General features: G+C 36.5%; 1 protein-coding gene across 1 annotated transcript in view; it reads right to left on the minus strand.

The window, feature by feature from the left end:
- Positions 1–21,684, minus strand: part of LOC126889804 (peroxisomal multifunctional enzyme type 2) — a 180,433-nt gene that overhangs the window by 117,682 nt on the left and 41,067 nt on the right. Inside the window, exon 2 of the mRNA XM_050658445.1 lies at positions 7,128–7,280. Coding sequence (XP_050514402.1) covers positions 7,128–7,280 — 153 coding nt within the window. The remainder of the gene's footprint in view (positions 1–7,127; positions 7,281–21,684) is intronic.

Raw genomic sequence — 21,684 nt, forward strand, 5'->3', positions numbered from 1 at the left:
ATTATACACGGATTATACGACATTTGACAGAAGCACGAAACAAATGACAATCGATGAAAAGCCCTAGTATCATCATCCATCTGAATTTATCTACTACTTGTTGTTTGTGGCTTGTTATTTTCTGGGCCGTATCCACGGTTCTAAGACATTACTACGGTTACCCAGATCGACTAACCAATGAACATTAAGGGTGCGATTACGTCACGAGTGTACTGTCATTTGAATCGTAATATGATTTTTTTCGAATCCTGAGAAAACTAATAAGTATTTTAGAAAAATTTAAACGCAGAATGAAAGATTACATTATTACCGAGGGCGGAAAGCCCCTTAGAATAAACAAGCAGTTTCTTTTGAATGAAATATTTGAAATTAAATATCACACTTCTCTTTTATTTTCAGCCCTGTAACTTATTAAAATAAACATTATAGAAGTTTTCAGGGACTTTCGGCCCTCGGTAATAATGTAGTCTTTCAGTCTGAGTTTAAATTTTTCAAAAATATTTTCTCAGGATTCGAAAAAAATGAATACAAAACACATTGAGAATTTTCACATGCGTCAAAATTTTGCATTAACTCAATGTAAAATTCTAAACTGTTGAATTCCAGCGTCCCTAATTATTTTACATCAAAAGACATTAGAAACTATTTGTAGAGGATTGAAATCTGTATTGAAAACAACTGTTAAAATTGGTCTACGAATTAAACATATTCCAAAATTTTGTAAAAATGTAATACATTAGGCCACACACAATGCAATAATGTTCACATTTTTGAACTGTCAATATTTTTATTTTATCATTTATTGTTTAAAAACAATACAGTTGATAAGATACTCTCAGAAAGATTTTTTATTCAGTCAATGGTGTGAGCACTGTCAGTTAAATAGTAACGTGTGGCCTAACTTTTACACGCATACTTACTTTACTTATCCTCTTCATTCCCACTGGAACATAGGGCATCTACTGTCATTCTCCATTTTTGCCGATCTTGTGCTTTTTCTCTAAATTCTTTCCAGGTCAGGCCGACGTTTTCTGCTTCTTTAATAATTGTTTTCTTCCATGTATTTATCGGCCTCCCCTGTTTCCGTTTTCCTGGAGGTTGGAATTCCAATGCTTGTTTTGTTATGTTGGTGTCTGGTTTCCGCAGAGTATGGCCCACCCATTTCCATCTTCTCTTTCTTATTTCTTTATGTATTGGTTCTTGCTTCGTTTTTTTCCATAAGTCTGAGTTTGTAATTCTGTTGGGCCGAAATATTCTTAGAATTTTTCGTAAGCATTTATTGATGAAGGATTAAATCTTTCCAGTGTTGTGTTTTGTTATTCTCCAAGTTTGCTGCATACATACATTATATATACGCGTTACACGCATACATATTGTAGCAAATGTATCATATTTTTCAAAATTTTTGAATGCATTTAAATCGTAGAACAACTTTAACTTTTGATATACAGATTTTAATTCTCCACAAGTATTGTCTCATGACTTTTGATGTAAAATAATTAGGGAAGCAGGAATTCAACAATTTAGAATTTTACATTGAGTTTCCTATGGCCCGTTTTACGATTCACCACCCGGTATAAGATAAAATGTGTATTCTTTGTCTTATTATTTAATAATAACACAAAGACAGTAGAGCGTAGATTATCCGAATGTCGATCAACCGAACGACCGCTTATCCGAACTCCCGACTTGTCGTGTAAAAACTCGATTGAAAATGCCTAAACGTAAGCATATTGTCCTTTCTATGTAAAATAAACATGAGATTAACAAACGGTTAGAGGGAGGTGAATCTGTAACCAATTTATTCAATGAATACAAAGTTGGTAGGCTGGTAAGATGGATAAAAAACAAAAGACAGACATACGTAACTTTACGTTCCGGCTTAATTCTTTTGATAGATCCACAAATCGTAATACGATAAAACTTACCTTAAACACGGATTTAGATGATGCTGTATATAAGCGGTTTACTCAAAAAAGATCCCGCCGAGAACCTATTGCTCCTACCTAGATCCCAGGGAGTTTTAGCTTTGTTTCATATAGGTATATTTGTGATGCCAAACTGACACCGAAAATAAAATTTCATATTTTTAATATATTCTGAAATACTTTGCCAGACACATGGTTAAGTTTGTACAAACTTCGAGAAATCCATACACTTACATACACCCACAACTTCCGCAAAATATCCCACATATATTTGATTATCACGTTACTCGATTTTATTCCACATCCCTAAGTCACTTAAGATTAAACCAGAGTACCTGTTGCCAAGGGTACCTACTGTTTACCTCGTCATTAAAATTCATTAAAAAATTAGTCAAAAATCATTACTCGGGGGGTTTTTGGGCCCGCTAACGACGAATATGACATCGGAAGTGATTTTCGGAGTACTTGGTGCCCAGGATACCTACTGTTTAGCTCTCTTGTGGAGTTTTCGGCAAAAAATTTATTAAAACATTAGTCAAAAATAATTAGTTGGGGATTTTTGGGGTCGCTAACGACGAATATGACATCGGAAGCGATCACCGGAATACCAAGTGCCCAGGGTACCTACTTCTTATGGAGTTTTCGGCAAATTCATTAAAAAATTAGCCAAAAATCATTACTCGGGGGGTTTTTGGGTGGCTGACGACGAATATGACATTGGAAGTGATCTACGGAGTACCTGGTACCCAGGGTACCTACAGTTTACCTCGTTTTCGGCAAATTCATTAAAAAATTAGTCAAACATCATTAGTTACGAGATAAACAGTAGGTACCCTGGGCACCAGGTACACCGGAGAACATTTCCGATGTCATATTCGTAGTCAGAGACCCCAAGAACCCCTAAGTAATGAATTTTAACTAATATTTTAATGAATTTGGCAAAAACTCCAGAAAACGAGGTAAACAGTAGGTACCCTGGGTACAAGTACTCCGTAGAGCACTTTCGATGTCATATTCGTCGTCAGCGACCCAAAAAGTCCCCAAGTAATAATTTTTATCTAATTTTTTAATGAATTTGCCAAAAACTCCATAAGAAGTAGGTACCCTGGGCACCAGGTACTCCGGAGATCGCTTCCGATGTCATATTCGTCGTTAGCGACCCCAAAAACACCCGAGTAATTATTTTTGACTAATTTTTTAATACATTTTTTGCCGAAAACTCCACAAGACGAGGTAAACAGTAGGTATCCTGTGCACCAGGTACTCCGGAAATTACTTCCGATGTCATATTCGTCGTTAGCGGCCCCAAAATCCCCGCAAGTAATGATTTTTGACTAATTTTTAATGAATTTGCCCAAAACTCCACAAGACGAGGAACACAGTAGGTACCCTGGGCACCAGGTACTCCGGATATCACTTTTGATGTCATATTCGTTTTCAGCGACCCCAAAAGCCCCCGAGTAACAAAATTGAACTCATTTCCGCCGATAATTGATGAGTTCTGATTTTTTTTATTGTCTGTTTGAGATGCACTTTAAGAATGCATTTTTTATGCAGTTTTTCAATATTATATCATGGCTCCGGTTCACAAAGTTTCCTAGCGCATTCACGAATCGAATGGCAAAAGAATTATTAAGATCCGTCTTGTCCTTTTTTTTCGGAGGTTCAGTGCTTTATTGCTTCGACTATAAGCTATTTGTCTCATGACGACCAGGCACTTCCCCACTGGCGAAGCGTCCATGTAACCATTGTTACCATTGGTAACAGTTAAAATTTGTAAATAAATATTTTATGACTACTATGAAATAATTCCATTTATATTTTTTAAAAATAGAAATATTTGTTAATAGTATCTACCTAATTCAGTAGAATAGCCAACTAGACGCACGAGTTTATGTAAAATCGGTTGCACGTTATAATACGCCCTTACCACAGTATAAAGAGGTTCCATATTTATTATACTGTGCCCTTACCGTGCGCCGCGCCGTTTACCACTTCTATGAGTGGTAACGATAGTAGGATCTTTGACTGGATCTTCTCTGAAAATTTTGCGGGGACGATGGCTCTGAAACCGCGTATTGGTGTTACCAAATTTTAATTTGGTGACGCTAGGTAGGGCCGGTGTCTATCGGGACAGAAAATACCGACCGTAAGAATATCAGACTTAATAAATGCAATTTTAATTACTATTATAATTATACGTAATAATTATAATTCAATTTATGAAGTCTGTTATTCTTAGGGCCGGTATTTTCTCGATTAAACTCCGGTTAGTTAACCGTACCGGCCCTTTGGATTCGATTATTGCATAATATGCATTATTAATTATTAGTTTATAACTTGTAACTGTACTTGCTTATTATACAGATAATATATCTATACCTTTTTATTCTATATAAATCATATTAATCGATTTTAATTACTTGTCGAAATATATTAATTAAAAACAACATTATTATAATATGACATATAATAATATTGATTATACAGTACATTGTAGTGTATAATCAATAAAATAAAAATTATTTAATATTTTAGGCTAAAAATGACAAATGAATGTACTGATTAGTATACTAATTATACAATTTGGATTTTTTAATAAAGTATAAAGGTGATATAATACATATTTTACCTAAAAACAACAAATATGTTTTTAGTTTGTAGATACTTTATATAATTTCTTAAATTTTTAATTTTATTTCATCTATTTTTATAATAGACCTGGATCGCGCGTACCAAAAAAAAAGTTGGTTAATAGCAAGCTGAAAATTCACGGTGTCTAGTCGAACAAACTTTGATGTATGGGAACACTGTATATATAAAAATATTTATAAAATACATTATATATATAGATAATATATAATATATCTGGTATATATTTAATATCTGGTTTTGGTAACACTTTGGAAAAAGTCACGCGTCGCCACTGCACTTCCCGCTTGTCGTACTGTACCGGGTGTCCCAATAAGAATGGCACTGGAAATCCAATCATCGTATTCTTCATACAATTCTGTGCATATTTTGTTTCACAAGTTCAAGTCTACCTGTGCAAATAAGAGGTGGGGGTGAGTGGGAACCTTGTTATGAAAAAATCGCTGTAAGTCCGGTTCTTCTTAATCGATTTTTACAAACTTGGTCTTGTCAAAAACAGCTCTTTTTCGTCAATGTAATAGTTATAATTTGGAAACAGTCTATTACGTAATATGCCGGCTAGAAGGCACTATTTATTTTTTTTTAGAAATCTAGTTCTCTTTGGAAAATATTAAATACAAGTATGTATTTTTTTCCCTGTATTACAAAATTAGACCAAATTAGCAACAGAATACCGAAAACCGCATATCGATACCTTTTGTATATCTCGAGATATCTTAAGAAACGTGCAAATTTTAAACATAACTGTTGCTGTCATATAAGTGGAAATATATAGAAGCAAGCAGTGTGCTATGAAAAAAACAAAGGAACATTGTCCAGATGTCACCGTATATAATGAATCAAAACAACAAAAAGACAAATAACACTATAAAATATAATAAAAAAAAGAGTGTGTGTACTTTGTACGCGCGTAAGAAGTTATACTTCTATTATTATGATTTTAACGAAATAAATAATTTTAAACAGTTTTAAACTTTTATATTTATTTCAATATTACACTAATTTTAATACTTAAAATAATACCAAAAAATTAGCGTTAATATGTAAATTTTTATGAATTGTTGCATCCGCGCATTTGCTTTTCTCTCGATGAATCGTAGAAAATGTAAAAACGTCAGATTTTCTACACAAATTTTTAATTTTTATTTCATTATATTTTAATGCCAATTATCCTATTTCCAGCTAAGATAAATACATAACTGTTATTGTCACCGGTAAACTAAGTTAATGAAGTCAAATTGGAAACAAGTAGTGTCCTATGGAAAAAATAGAACTATTAGAAGTATTAACTTTAAAAAGTCATCATGTGTCAAATTATGTGTCAAATCAGTAAAACATAAAAATTTGTTCATTGATGGTTTGTTGCGGTTTGTTCCTATTAACGCTATTAATGGTAATTTTATATAAAATTTATACAGGGTGAAATTCAAGATGATTCTTACAAACGAAGAAGCATTTGACATGATAGCCACATTCTTTGAATGCACGAGAAATGCAACTGTTGCGGCTAGAATATATGCAATGAAATATCCCCAAAGACGTCACCCCAGTAGTAGAGTTTTTCATATTTTGTTTTGATTTATTATATACGGTGACATCTGGAAAATCTTTTTTTGTTTTTTTCCATAGCACACTACTTGCTTCTATAATATTATTTCCACTTAAGTATATGACAGCAACAGGTATGTTTAAAATTTACACGTTTCTTAAGATATCTCGAGATAGAAAAAAGGTATCGACATGCGGTTTTCGGTATTCTGTTGATAATTTGGTCTAATTTTGTAATACAGGGAAAAAATACATACTTGTATTTAATATTTTCCAAAGAAAACTAGATTTCTAAAAAAAAATAGCGCCTTCTACCCGGCATATTACGTAATAGACTGTTTCCAAATTATAACTATTACATTGACGAAAAAGAGCTGTTTTCAACAAGACCAAGTTTGTAAAAATCGATTAAGCAGAACCGGACTCACAGCGATTTTTTCATAACAAGGTTCCCACTCACCCCCCCCCTCTTATTTGCACAGGTGGACTTAAACTTGTGAAATAAAATATGCGCAGAATTTTATGAAGAATACGATAATCGGATTTCCAGTGCCCTTTCATTAGGCAAATTTTGTAAAATTTCGAATTTAAAATTTTTGATATTCAATTACGCCCACTAGCGGCCGACTCACAATTATGAAAATAATGTCCAGGGTTTTCTCGAGGTAACTTTTGTTATAAATTTTTTTTTCCCAAAGCTGTACTATAAACGGTTCCTGAGATATGGCCGAGAGCCATTCTTATTGGGACACCCGGTACATAATATTGTAATCATTATCATCAGCATCTGTACATAATATGTAAGTTAAATAAAAATGATTTTTTTATAAAATACTTTAGCCAGTAACAACATTTGTTATCTCTAAAAAATGAATTCACTCATCTAATACAATTCAAGTTGTATGTAAATCAAATAACGATAAATAAAGATATAAAATTATCCTAATAAAAAAAAAGAATTTGTACTATTGCACTGCTCTAGTACAATGTTTATCTTACCCCAATCTTGATCAGATATCTTAGCAAAACTTTTATCTCTCAAAATTCCGGCGTTGTTGATCAAAACGTCGATACGACCGAAGTTATCGATTGCAGTCTTCACTATCTTTTCACCTTCGACTACAGAGTTATAGTCTGCAACAGCAGTGCCACCTAAAAAAAAACAAAATGAAATTAGGAAAACAGTGATAATATACTAGGGTCATCAAAGGTGCAAATAAGATAAGACTGATATTTAATTGTAGCTTTGGAAACTGCAGCACGAAAAATTTCTGCGGATGAGCCAGGGCCAGGACCACTAGGCCCATGAGGCTCCTGCCTCAGGCCCGCATTTTAATGGGGCCGGAAAAGATCACTGAAAGAAAATTTTTATTAAAAGACTAAATAAATTTTCAAAATTATTTCATTCTACGAATAGGAAATGATAAATGATAACAAATAGGGGTAGAGTGATATTCATAAACCATAAACCAACATAAACAACTTATCATAAAACTGCAATAAGAGTAGGTAGATTGCTTTGTCGGCATAACAATAAGCAACATTTAGACACCACTCCAAAGGATTACCAAGAGCTAGGATTAACAAGAGGTATCGTCACGTATTGTCATAATAAGTATTCAAAAGGCACTTTTAAATTTAATATTTAGTTTGATGATTGATGCCGTTTTCTTGTTCTTGCAAAGATAAGGTATTGCTTGCTTGTACATATTAGTTTTCAGTCCTGTGCTTTTTAAATTAATTCAAAGTTCAACTAAACTATTCGTTCATCATTAGTCGTTTTATTAAGTTCCTTTAAACACACATTATTCTTACCTGAGTAATCTTTTCATTATTATCATGAGTTAAAACCATTTAAGTGGCAGCGAAAAACGAAAAAACCAAAAATTAAAAGAACAGGAAGGCAGGCATCAAAAGATGCCATATTATCATATTTTACATCTCAAAACAGTGCACGTGCACAAACAGGAAGTTTGTCCTCACATCCTGTTCTTCTGCTTCTTCTAATTTACTACAGCCCAAATTGAGCCTTGGCCTCCTTTATTTTTTGCCAATAGTCCCTTGTTTATCTGTGGCTGCTCTTCCCATACACGGACTATTAGAAATGCTTGTGCATCGCTGCTTACTGTGTCTTCCCAGCACTTTATTGGCTTTCCAACCGGTCTCTTTCCCCGCATCCTAGCTTTCATTGCTCTTTTTGGTGGTCTATCCTTTCCCATTCTTATCACATGGCCGGCTCATTGCAATCTTTGTATTCTAATGAAGTCTGACAGGGGTGCTTCCTTATAAAGTTGATAAAGCTCGTTGTTGCATCGAAGATTCTGAAGATTCCGTTTTCCCTCACATGTCCTAGTATTCTCCTCAGTACTTTCCTTTCGAATATGTTTCGAATATGTATGGATGTTTCTTTCAGGATCCATGCTTCACTGCCATAGCATGCTATTGGTCGAATTAATGTTTTATAGATTCTCATTTTTGTATTTCGGTGGACACTTTTAGACCGAAATAAATGGGAGAGGGCAAAATAAGCTCTATTTGCCTGCGTTATTCTCTTCCGTATTTTTTCTCCATCTTCTGATCCGTCGGCATATATTTCTACTCCCAGGTATGTAAACTTTCCAACCGTTTCAATGTCATCTTCATGTATAATGTTTTGTGGGAATATATTTCTTCTCGTCTGTATCATTGTTTTTGTTTTTTTCTGTGTTAATTTCCAGACCTAGCCTTTTCGTGTGCGCTTTTAACTCTGTGTGTGTTTTCTGTGCTCCTGTTGATGTTTTACTCATAATATTATTATAATCGGCATAGGCGGCCAGTTGAACGGTTGTGTTGGTCGGTAGGTTTGCTCGTCCAGTTTGAATTTGCCTAACCGCATACTCCAGTGCCAGGTTAAACAATGTTGGGGCCATGTTGGGGCCAGCCCATCTCCCTGCTTCAGTCACTGCGAGATTTTGAAAAAGTCTGTCCGGTGGTTTTGTACCCGTAAACATGCCTGAGTTTCATCCGTTGTGGCTTTAATGAGTCTAATTAGCTTGTATGGTATTACCAACTCAGCCAATATATAGTATCAGGGCCGCTGCTAAAGTGTTGGCCGCCCGTGTGCAACTTAATATTTGCCGCCCCCCTTCCAACACTTTAGTCGTTTCAACATAGGTAGTAGTATTTAAAGAAATGTGCAGGATACATAAATAATAATTGCTTTGATCTCGACGTTACTTTTAGACCTAGATCATGGATCCCACTTACAAAAAAAAGGTATTATTATTATGTCAATAATAATAGAATCATGTTTGGTTAGTAATAGCAGTCTGATTTTTGCATGAGAGTTTAATGAAAGAGTAACAAATCAATTGGATGTTCTGTCCGACAAAATACATGGGACGTTTTCGTAATCTGACATTCCAAATTTTTAAACTGTTCCACAATTAAAACTTTCCCTATTCCAGTGTTCCCGTACATCAAAGTTTACCCGACTAGACACCATTAAGCTATTAAAAAAATTTCAGCTTGCTATTAGTCAACTTTTTTTTGGTACGCGGGTTCCAGGCCTATTTGAAATACAGTAGTGTGCAAAAGAAACGGGCACACTACTATACAGGGTGTTTCATTAATAATTGTCCATATAGTAACTGGAGAAACCTTAGCAGAAAATGCGAAGATTTAACCTAAAACACTTAAATAAAATGTGGTTCCTTACTGAGTTACAGGGTGTTTTATCTAAAAATTTAAAAACTATTTTTGCTCAGCATTTTAAAACTATTCGACGTATTCTTTTCATACTTGGCAGGAAGTATAGATACTGTACAAACTACTAAATTATGTTAAACAAACGTTTCTGTCTATTACCAGAGGCGTACGACGGGGGAAAATGAATGGTTGACCCTTTCCAAATTCTACGCCACTGGCGGAATTGCTATTTTAGTTCAATTTTTGGATTCTCCAATACGTTCTATGAAAATAATATACTCTTCATTCGTAACGATAAAGTCGTTAGTTTTCGAGATCTTTGAAGTTAAAAATGAAACGACACGGTTATTTTGATTAATGTACCGGGTGTCCACTTATATTTTCCCCCATTTTAACTGCCTATAACTTCTAAACGGCTCAAGATAGAAATATGCGGTTTTCGCTGAAATGTTTTATTTTAGTAAAAGTTTTGTCTGAATGGATTGAATTTTTTATATCGCTTTCAAATACGAAAAAAAATGGCGGATTTTTGAAAAAAACATTGTTGACTTTTTTTTAATGGAACACCCAGTATATTTTTTTGTAAATTGAAAGAAAGGTCATTCACCTATCCAGCGATATAAAGTTTTTCAAAATCGGTTGTCAAATCACTGAGTAATTAATTTTTAAAATGAGAGGCGCATCGTGGATTTATGCAATTATTAAGCAAATTTAATTATGTTATGTGATTTACACATTGCATCTCTCATTTTAAAAATTAACTGCTCAGTCATTTGACAACCGATTTAAAAAAAAATTATATCGGTGGATAGGTAAATGATCTTTGTTTCAAGTTTTTAGGTAAATGACCATTTTTTATATCGCTTTTAAATAAAAAATGGCGGATTTAAAAAAAAACGTTGTTGACTTTTTTTATTAAAACACCCAGTATATTTTTTTGTAAATTGAAAGAACGGTCACTTACCTATCCCGCGATATAATTTTTTTAAAAATCGGTTGTCAAATGAGTGAGCAATTAATTTTTAAAATAAGAGATGCAATGTGGAAATCACATATCAATTTACTTAGTAATGTTATTTAGGTATGTAATAAAGACGTTGCACCTCTCATTTTAAAAATTAATTACTCAGTGATTTGACAACCTATTTTGAAAAACTTTATACCGCTGGATAGGTGAATGACCTTTCTTTCAATTTACAAAAAAATATACTGGGTGTTTTAATAAAAAAAGTCAACAACGTTTTTTTTTTTTTTAATCCGCCATTTTTTATTTAAAAGCGATATAAAAAATGGTCATTTACCTAAAAACTCGAAACAAAGATCATTTACCTATCCACCGATATAATTTTTTTTTAAATCGGTTGTCAAATGACTGAGCAATTAATTTTTAAAATGAGAGATGCAATGTGTAAATCACATAACATAATTAAATTTGCTTAATAATTGCATAAATCCACGATGCGCCTCTCATTTTAAAAATTAATTACTCAGTGATTTGACAACCGATTTTGAAAAACTTTATATCGCTGGATAGGTGAATGACCTTTCTTTCAATTTACAAAAAAATATACTGGGTGTTCCATTAAAAAGAAGTCAACAATGTTTTTTTCAAAAATCCGCCATTTTTTTTCGTATTTGAAGGCGATATAAAAAATTCAATCCATTCAGACAAAACTTTTACTAAAATAAAACATTTCAGCGAAAACCGCATATTTTTATCTTGAGCCGTTTAGAAGTTATAGGCAGTTAAAATGGGGGAAAATATAAGTGGACACCCGGTATTATGTCGCTTCATTTTTAATTTCAAATATCTCGAAAACTAATCATTTTATCGTTACGAATGAAGAGTATTATTTACATAAAAAGTATTAAAAATCAAAAAATTACACTAAAATAGCAATTTCGTCAGTGACGTAGAATTTGGGAAGGGTCAACCAGCCACTATCCCCTGTCGTACGCCTCTGGTGGTAGCTAGAAACGTTTTTTGTATTAATTTAGTAGGGTGTACAGTACCTACACTTTCTGCCAAGTATGATAAGTATACGCCAATTAGTTTTAAAGTATGTACTGGGTACAAATAATTTTTAAATTTTAATCATATTGTAGCGTGATTAGTGTAATTACTTCTAATTACAATAAAACTAGAGGTTCGTAATTTATATACGACTTTATTTTTTATTTATACAAGTTTACTTTACAAACTTTAGCTTAAGACTAAACTCTAATAACAGCGCGCTCCGCTTAAATAGCCAATAGGTCCTGTTCTCGAAATGTCTACATATCCCTCGGCCTAATGAATATTCTGGAGATCTTCACTCACAGCGCCGTCGCTTCTGTGACGTCACGGCTACTGTTATTCCGACGGTTGGAATTCTCCCAAGCCGGGGACTGTTTATTGCGCCGATTCGAAACTCTTTCGTTACACTGCTCCCCTCTTAAGATCTGAGCGTCCCGATCAGCAACTCTAGATGAAGGCTCAGGATGGCGGAATCTACACGACTCTCCAGCTTTGCATACACCCTTCAAGAAGAAATAACAGTCTACTGTCTTTGAAGGATCCGACATCTTCGGGTTCATGCAACACACAGTAATTCGTACGCCAGTTTCTCTGAAGACCACCTCAAGCATGCTTCTCACAATCTTCCAATCCAGATTTTCTACTGCATGGCCTATTTTTGGTAAAGCCAAATCTTTGATGTCATAATTACACACGATTTTCTTCAAATTAGTTAGAGCACGCCATATGTTCTCGTAGCTTGGCGTGTCCGTATAAGACTTCCTGGTCACCATATACAGCAAAGATCGAGGACCATCTTCCAATCGCAGTACTCTTCCAATTTTAGGTTGTTGATTTCTTAACTCGTCCAGGCGGCCGAACTTTCTATTGAATACGGACGAGATTCCTTTGGTCATCTCGAGGTCTTGGGCAACACAGTGGGCTAGAGAGACGTTTTCTGGAACACCAAACAGATCTTGCTGAACTTCTGTGGTCACGCCGAATCTAGCACTCTTTCTCGCTGCGTAATTTGACATAAATTGATTAAAACTTGGCTGTGCGGCGTCTTTCATCTCCTGTTGGAGGACTCGGGCTTCTTCTGTTTCATTTGAGCCAGCATATGGTGCAAGACGATTTATGTGAATAACTTTTGGTTTACCGTTTGGCAACTTCTTAATTCTGTATATTACGTCATTTATTTTCTTCTTAACTTCATACGGACCTTCCCATTGTCTTTGCAGTTTAGGACACAGGCCTCGACGACGTTGTGGATTATAAAGCCAGACAAGATCACCTACTTCGAAGCTTTCATTCTTGCAGCGAGAATCATATTGATCTTTCATTCTGTCACTGGCTATCTGGATGTGTTGTCGGGCAAGTTCATGAATGTTGTTCATTCGTAACTTCAGGCGGTCTACGTATTCTTCGCCTGCAACATATTCCTCGGAAGGTCTGCAGCCAAACTCTAGGTCGCAGGGCAAACGAACTTCACGACCCAACATCAGGCAGGTTGGTGTTTGACCTGTAGTTTCATTCACGGCCGAGCGGTAGGCCATCAGGAATAAATGAATGTGTTGGTCCCAATCTCGCTGATGTTCAGATACAACTTTGGACAAGTGTTTACCCATCGTTAGGTTCATCCTCTCGACCATTCCATCTGATTGAGGATGCAGGGGTGTTGTTCTGGTCTTATTGGCACCAATCAATTTACAAACGTTTTGGAAAAGAGCTGACTCAAAGTTTCGCCCTTGGTCGGAGTGGATCTCCAAGGGAACACCAAATCGGCTGAAGAATTCTTTAACAAGTACCTCTGCAACGGTAGCAGCTTCTTGATTCGGTAATGCATAGGCCTCGGTCCATTTCGTAAAATAGTCCATGGCTACCAGAATGTATTTATTTCCAGCATCGGTTTCTGGAAATGGACCTGCAATGTCGATTGCTACTCTTTCCATAGGACTTCCAACATTGTACTGTCTCATGGGTGCTCTCTTTTTACCAACTGGACCATTACCGGATGCACACAGTTCACATTTCCGGCACCATCTTCTTACATCATCTTTACAGTTCACCCAATAGAACCGTTCTCGAACCTTTTGCAGAGTCTTCGTAATACCAAAGTGTCCACCTGATGTACCGTCATGCAACTGACGCAATACTTCTGACACTTTACTTTTAGGTACAATCAACTGAAGCTTAGATTCTGTACCATCATCGTTCTCAAAGGTTCTGTACAGAAGATCATCTTTTAGTATCAGGCAATTCCATTGGCTCCAGTAGGCCTTGACTTCCGGACTACATGCACCAATGTTTTGCCAACTAGGTCTCTCACCTCGACGCATCCAATCCAATACTCTTTTTATACATGGATCGTCTTCTTGGGCTTCTTGTAACTGTTGTGGCTGCCATTGCTCATTAACGACGGTGGTTCGTCTCACGGGGCAAAATCGTTCCTCTAATTTGGCACAGTGATTACAATTTGCACTGCATGGTCGTCTCGAAAGGGCATCAGCATTTGAATGAACTCTTCCGGCCCTGTGTTCTATCTCATAATCATATTCTTGAAGTCGTTCTAACCATCTTGCCATCTGGCCCTCTGGATTACGGAATTGTATGAGCCATTTTAGAGCAGCGTGATCTGTTCGAAGAAGGAACTTTCTGCCGTACAAGTATTTATGGAAATGTTCGCAAGCCTTCACTACACCCAGCAGTTCTCTTCTGGTAACGCAATAGTTTCTTTCTGGTTTCGACAGGACTTTGCTGAAATAAGCGATGACTTTTTCCTGTCCATCCTGGATTTGTGAGAGAACAGCTCCTATGGCACTGTTGCTAGCATCGGTATCCAAAACAAATTTTCCTGCCTGTCCCGGGTAGCTTAATATCGGTGCACTGATCAGAGCCCTTTGTAGTTGTTCGAAAGCTTTTTGACACTCCTCACTCCATGTATATTCTTTGCCCTCCTCCGTCAACTTTGTTAGGGGCTTGGAGATATTGGCAAATCCTTTGACAAATCGTCGGTAATATGTACATAGGCCAAGGAAACTTCTAATTTCATGTTTATCTTTTGGTACTGGCCAATCTTTAATTGCTTCAATCTTTTCAGGATCAGCTGTTACACCATTACTCGATACAATATGTCCCAAATACTTAACTTCTCGTCGAAACATGTGACATTTCTTCGGACTTAACTTCAAGTTCGCTGCCCTCAATCGTTGAAAGACTTCTATTAAATTCTTGGCGTGTTCATCAAATGACCTTCCAACCACAATTACATCATCCAAGTAAACCAGGCATGTTTTCCATGTTAGACCTCTTAAAACTGCCTCCATTAATCTTTCAAATGTGGCAGGGGCATTACATAAACCAAACGGCATAGCCGTAAACTGCCAAAGCCCTGATCCTATCGAAAATGCGGTTTTCTCCCGATCGACTGGCTCCATGTCTACTTGCCAATATCCACTTTTTAAATCGAGTGTGGAAAACCATCGAGAACCGGAGAGAGTATCCAATGTATCGTCTATTCGGGGCAAAGGATAACTATCTTTTTTTGTTACCGCATTGAGCTGGCGGTAGTCGATACAAAAACGCGTCGAACCATCTTTCTTCTTTACCAGAACTACTGGTGATGTCCATGGACTGTTCGATGGTTCAATTACCCCTTGTTTGTCCATATCCTTGATAATCTCTTCGGCTTCATCTCTTTTCGCAAATGGAAGTCGTCTAGGCCGTTGTCTGATTGGCTGAGCGTCTCCGGTATTTATTTTATGCGTTACTATGCTTGTTTTGCCCTTATCCTTCTTATCAATAGCAAAAACATCTTGATACTCTATCAGCATAGACCTCACTTTTTTCGTTCGTTCATGATCAAGATCTTGGCATCTTTCAATGATCATCTCGACAAGGTCTTTTGGATACTTTGACTTCGATGATTTCTCATTGGTATTCATAGAGCAAATTGAAGCCACGGGAACACACTGTCCGATCAAAGCTCCTCTACTCAACTTGATAGCAGTTTCTCTTAAGTTCATAACTCTTACAGGGATGACATCTCGAACTCTTATCAAAGTTTTCGCCGTTAGGAACTCGACATTTTCCACATCTTCGACCATCCTTAAACTTCCCTCTCGGCAGTGTCCATCAAGCATGGTCATCAGAATTTTCTCACTATTACCGGGTATGGTTACGTCGCATCTAGTTAGTAAGCGGATGGCATCTTCTTTGTCGTCGTGAAAGGGCAACTCTTCACCATTGATCCTGAGAACTCCATTTTGAACATCCAATATTGCCCCCACTTTCCTTAGTACGTCCATCCCCAATATGAATTCGTCGGAGATCTCGGCAATTAATACTTGATGTTCAACTGTGGTCTGGCCAATGGATACTGACATATTAGCCTCGCCATATGTATTAATTAGCTCACCAGTCGCTGTTCTAAGCTTTACTGTTGCAGGTGATAATTTATTATGGTCTCGTACTACATCTGGACGTGCGATAGTTCTCGTTGCACCTGTATCCACCAAAAATGATCTACATCTATTACTGATACGACCTTCGATGTATAAGTTGTGGATTCCACCGGAGGACGTAAGGTTGACAGTTACTATGGGGGCTCTAGTTCTTGAGGTCGGCAGTTGCCCCTTGGTGTCGACCCGCTCTAGTTTTCCGACGGCTGTACGATCTTCTTACAATTACGACGAATGTGGCCTACGTCTCCACAATTCCAACATCTAGGCTCGCGTCTCTTTGGCATCTGATTACTTAATACTCTCCGTATCATTTCCTCCAGACGTTCATCGTTGTGTTCGTCACTTTCTTCAATGGTTCTTACTCTATGGCCTCGTGAAGTTTGACTAGCCGTTTCGTGTTCCAATGCAATAGCAAGTGCTTCATCTAAAACTTTCGGTCTTGCTAGTCGTAAAGCTTTCTGTAGTTCATTATCTTTCAGCCCATTGACGAAGGTATCTACTGCAATTTCTTCTAAAACGCTGTCTGGCACCTCTGGATAAGCCAACCGCACCACACGAGCCACATCTGCTTCAAATTCTTGCAGATTCTCACTTGCTCGTTGACTTCTACTTCGCAGTTGTGCTTTGTATACTTGTTGTAGATGGGCATCTCCATAGCGTTTTTCTAGACGAGTGAACAAGGTCTGGTAACAATTTTCTTGACCCTTGGGAATTGACCTTAATATATCTGCAGCATCACCTCGTAAAGCAGCAGTCAAGGAAACAGCCTTTTCTTGTTCGGTCCAATGATTGGCGGTCGCAATAGCTTCAAACTGTCTAAGATATATGGACCAAGAGGACTTTCCATCAAATGGTGGTAATTTGAATCTCATATTATGCGACGTTTCGTCTCTCGGTAGTTCATCTTTCACTAAAGGATCTAACGTTGCTGCATTAACTGATGGTTGTACTTTTGTATCGGTTATCCTGCTCTCTAGTTGTTTGATCTTCTCTTCTAACATTTCTTTACTGTCGTCTACGCTTTTCTGTATCTTATCGAATGTTCTAGAAACCTCTTCAAATTTCTCGTCGTTCTGTCTACAAACGTCTTTAATTACTTGAGAAACACTTTCAAATTTCTCGTTGCTCTGTCTACAAACTTCTTTAATTACTTGAGAAGTCTCGTCGATCTTTTGAGAAATGGTTTCGAATTTCTCATTATTTATCTTAGAAGTATCATCGATCGTTTCAGAAACAGTTTTTAATTTCGATAAGATTGCTTGTTCTGCTGACTGGAAGTGGAACGTCTTTGGGTCTTCTCCGTTCTTCGTGAGGACATCCTCGAGTCGTGCTTGTAGGACTATCTTGAGCCCACTGCTGTCCAGATCCCGTTCCTCGAGCTGTTCACGGAGCTGTTTTACTGTAAGTTCTTGTAGCAACATCTTTGGTCGGCACACACGTACTTTCCAAAATGTCTTTTAACAGTCTTTCCGAATACCGAACAATCAACGCACTTTAACTATTCCCGACGAATAAAGTCCAAAAGTATTTTAAAGTCTTTCCGAATACCGAACAATTAACGCACTCCGGTTATTCCCGACGAATAAAGTTCAAAAGTCTTTTAAAGTCTCTCTGTAATTCACTTATTTATATCGCACTAAGTTAACCGAACACCGACACCAACTGTAGCGTGATTAGTGTAATTACTTCTAATTACAATAAAACTAGAGGTTCGTAATTTATATACGACTTTATTTTTTATTTATACAAGTTTACTTTACAAACTTTAGCTTAAGACTAAACTCTAATAACAGCGCGCTCCGCTTAAATAGCCAATAGGTCCTGTTCTCGAAATGTCTACATATCCCTCGGCCTAATGAATATTCTGGAGATCTTCACTCACAGCGCCGTCGCTTCTGTGACGTCACGGCTACTGTTATTCCGACGGTTGGAATTCTCCCAAGCCGGGGACTGTTTATTGCGCCGATTCGAAACTCTTTCGTTACAATATGAATCATATCATAAATTAATCAAAATAACTGTGCCGTTTCACATTTAACTTCAAATATCTCGAAAACTAACGACTTATCGTTACCAATGAGGAGTATATTATTTACGTAGAAAGTATTGGAGAATCTAGAAATGACACTAAAATAGTAATTCTACCAGTGGGGTAGAATTTGAGAAGGGTCAACCATTCACTATCCCCTGTAGTACGCCTCTGGTAGTAGCTAGACACGTTTGTATATCATACTTTAGTAGTGTGTATAGTAGTCGCACTTTCTGCCAAGTATGAAAAAGATACGTCGAATAGGTTTAAAATGCTGAGTAAAAATAGTTTTTAAATTTTTAGATAAAACACCCTGTAACTCAGTAAGGAACCACATTTTATTTAAGTGTTTTAGGTCAAATCTTCGTATTTTCTGCTAATGTTTCTCCAGTTACTATATGGACAATTATTAATGAAACACCCTGTATATTACAAACAAAATCGTTTATCAAATGCCTGTCTAAAATCATCAAATTCTCAACTTAGACGGAACTATAACCCATCTATAACCATATAAGCATAAAGGAACAATATTATATCAGAGCAACCATCGAGTAATAAAAAAGATTTTTTTAAACCATCGAGTAATAAAAAATAATTTTTTATTACTCAATGAAAGCAAGTTAACAAGCACTTATCTAAATTCTCGGAAAGTATCATATTGTCGTATCGTACTCTCTTAGCGCCGGACTCCACTTGCGATTTGTAGTCGCGCGATTGTTTTGTCGCGAAGATTGAACACATTGTTTCAAATACAATTGCAATACAATGTCAATCCATTTGCGACTAAATAATCGTGGATTGACTTGTATTTGAAACAACGTGTTCAATCTTCGCGACAAAACAATCGCGCGACTACAAAATCGCAAGTGGAGTCCGGCGCTTAAGAAATCATAAATGTTCAGAATTTGAAAAAATCACATACGGATCACGTAGATAAAAATATCTTAAAGTCCGAAAGCCGCCAGCCATTTTGAACTAAAAAGCATTCTCGGAACTACTTTATGACTACAGCTGCAAAAGGGCAGTTCATATAATAAATAACATTTTTTGGCATTTTTGTTTAGATTGTTTGGAATATTAGAGTGTATAGAAATATCTGAATCATTACTATTTAATTTTTTGAATTTATTTTCGTTTTAAAAAAGTATTATCATCAGTGGCCTGCTTTTGGCTGCCCCTATAATCGGCCGCCCGTGTGCGATGCACACTTTGCACACATGGTAGCGGCGGCCCTGTATAGTATAGTCTTTTCATTTTGACTCAATCGTATGTCTGTTTGAAGTCTAGAAATACGTTGTGAACATCAATGTCGTGTTCCCATGATTTACTCAAGATCTGCTTGACTGTAAATATGATAAATTATCGATCTTCCCTGTCTGAAGCCGGTCCTGATACTCTCCAATAGTCTCCAATAATATTTTCTGCTAGTGGTTATGTAATATTGTAATTACTGTCATGACAGTTAATCGTATTTTTAGATTTTAAAAAATCTACGACTACGTCGATAGACACGCACAAAACCAAATACTAAAAGAAGGTGAAATATGCCACCGATGCATGGAAACGAAAAAAGAATTATATGGCAAAATCCAACTCCATCATCACCACGGTATTGCAGACCAATACGCATACGATTTGTGAAAGAAAACACTGACGTGACCAATGAGGAGATCGGATACGTTGAAAATCAAATAACCGAACTGAGCAAGACCAATATCGACAACATATCCATCAAACACAAAATAGTTTTTACCATGGTGGACGGCAAGGTATGTAACGCAGCAACACATACCAAGTCAACCATGAGATGTTACATATGTGGCGCCACATCCACTGATTTCAACGACCTTACAAAAGAAAGGCCCTGCAATACGGAAACATGCGATTTGGTCTGTCTTTGCTGCACGCTCGAATAAGATTTTTCGAGAGCATTCTGCATGTAGCTTATAAATTACCGGTCATGAAGTGGAGGGCTCGCCTGACTGCCGAAGAGAAGAAATTAGTGGAGACACGAAAAAAAGAAATCCAAACCAAGTTTCGTGAAGAACTAGGATTACTAGTGGATATTCCAAAGGCTAACTTTGGAAACACAAATGATGGCAATACCAGCAGACGATTTTTCGAAGAATACGAAAAATCTGCCGAAATAACTGGGATTGACCAGAATTTAATCTACCGATTAAAAATCATTCTAGACACCATGTGCTGCGGGATAAAAATTAATACAAAAAAATTCGAAATTTATTGCAAAGAAACTGCTGAATTGTACTTTTTTTTGTACAATTTTTACCCAATGTCGCCGACGTTACATAAGGTGTTGCGTCATGGGGCAGCTGTGATAAAGGAGGCAATTCTGCCAATCGGGCAACTGTCTGAGGAAGCTGCAGAAGCCCGCAATAAGCACATTCGCGCCTTTCGGCTAAACTACTCCCGAAAATTTTCGAGAGTAGCCTGCAACGCAACACAGACGTTTTCAATAGGTTGTTATTGACATCCGATCCCTTGCTGACTGGAATGAGGAACGCTAGACATAAAAGAAAGAGGACCCCTCTTTCAGCGGATACCATCAATCTTTTGGAGGAAAACGATATTTGCAATATTAGTCTTGAAAATGATTCTGAAGATGATGTTAATGAGAAATAAAATCTGTTAAGAATAATATTTGCATTTTTTTTTAGTATATTATACCATTGATTAATAATTTATAATCAATGATTATACCTAAAAGTAGAACAAAATACTTTAATAATACTACAAAACGCAAAAAATCTGTTTGTCCGACTTTTAGGGCAAAATACCTCTCTGTGCGATGTATTTGAATTTTCTCGATGAACCATTTATTTCAATTGACCCCATATGGAATAGCCGACAGGGTTAAAATCAGGTGATCTAGGTGGCCATGCACGAGCTCCCTTCCTATCTAACTATTTCCATAAGTTGCATGGAAATTTCGACGAACAGCAACCGAGAAATGGGATGTCCCATCGTGCATAAAGTACATACCTCAGGCGGCTGGCTAGTAAACGCAGCAAAATATTATATAAGGAATTTAAGTACACAGCGCCTATTAACGGATTTGAAAGAAATGAGAGCCTATTAGTTTTCTGTCTATTACTCATATCCCAAAATTCACATATATTAAGAATAAGTTGATTTGTTGAATGAGAATAAGATGTGGTATTTTGCAATTAATTAAAATAATTTAAATAACGTACACCACCTCAAAAGCTAATGAAAATCCGTCAAAATAGTGTAAGGAACATCACAGATATCACAAAAACATCAGAAATAATCACGATCGCGAATGAAAAGTCAAATTATGCACGTAAACAACGAAAATGTCAAATTATGATAGCCTCTTAATAGTAGGGAAGGAAA

The sequence above is a fragment of the Diabrotica virgifera genome, chromosome 8 (genome assembly GCF_917563875.1).
Source record: "Diabrotica virgifera virgifera chromosome 8, PGI_DIABVI_V3a".
Taxonomy (NCBI): Eukaryota; Metazoa; Arthropoda; class Insecta; order Coleoptera; family Chrysomelidae; genus Diabrotica; species Diabrotica virgifera.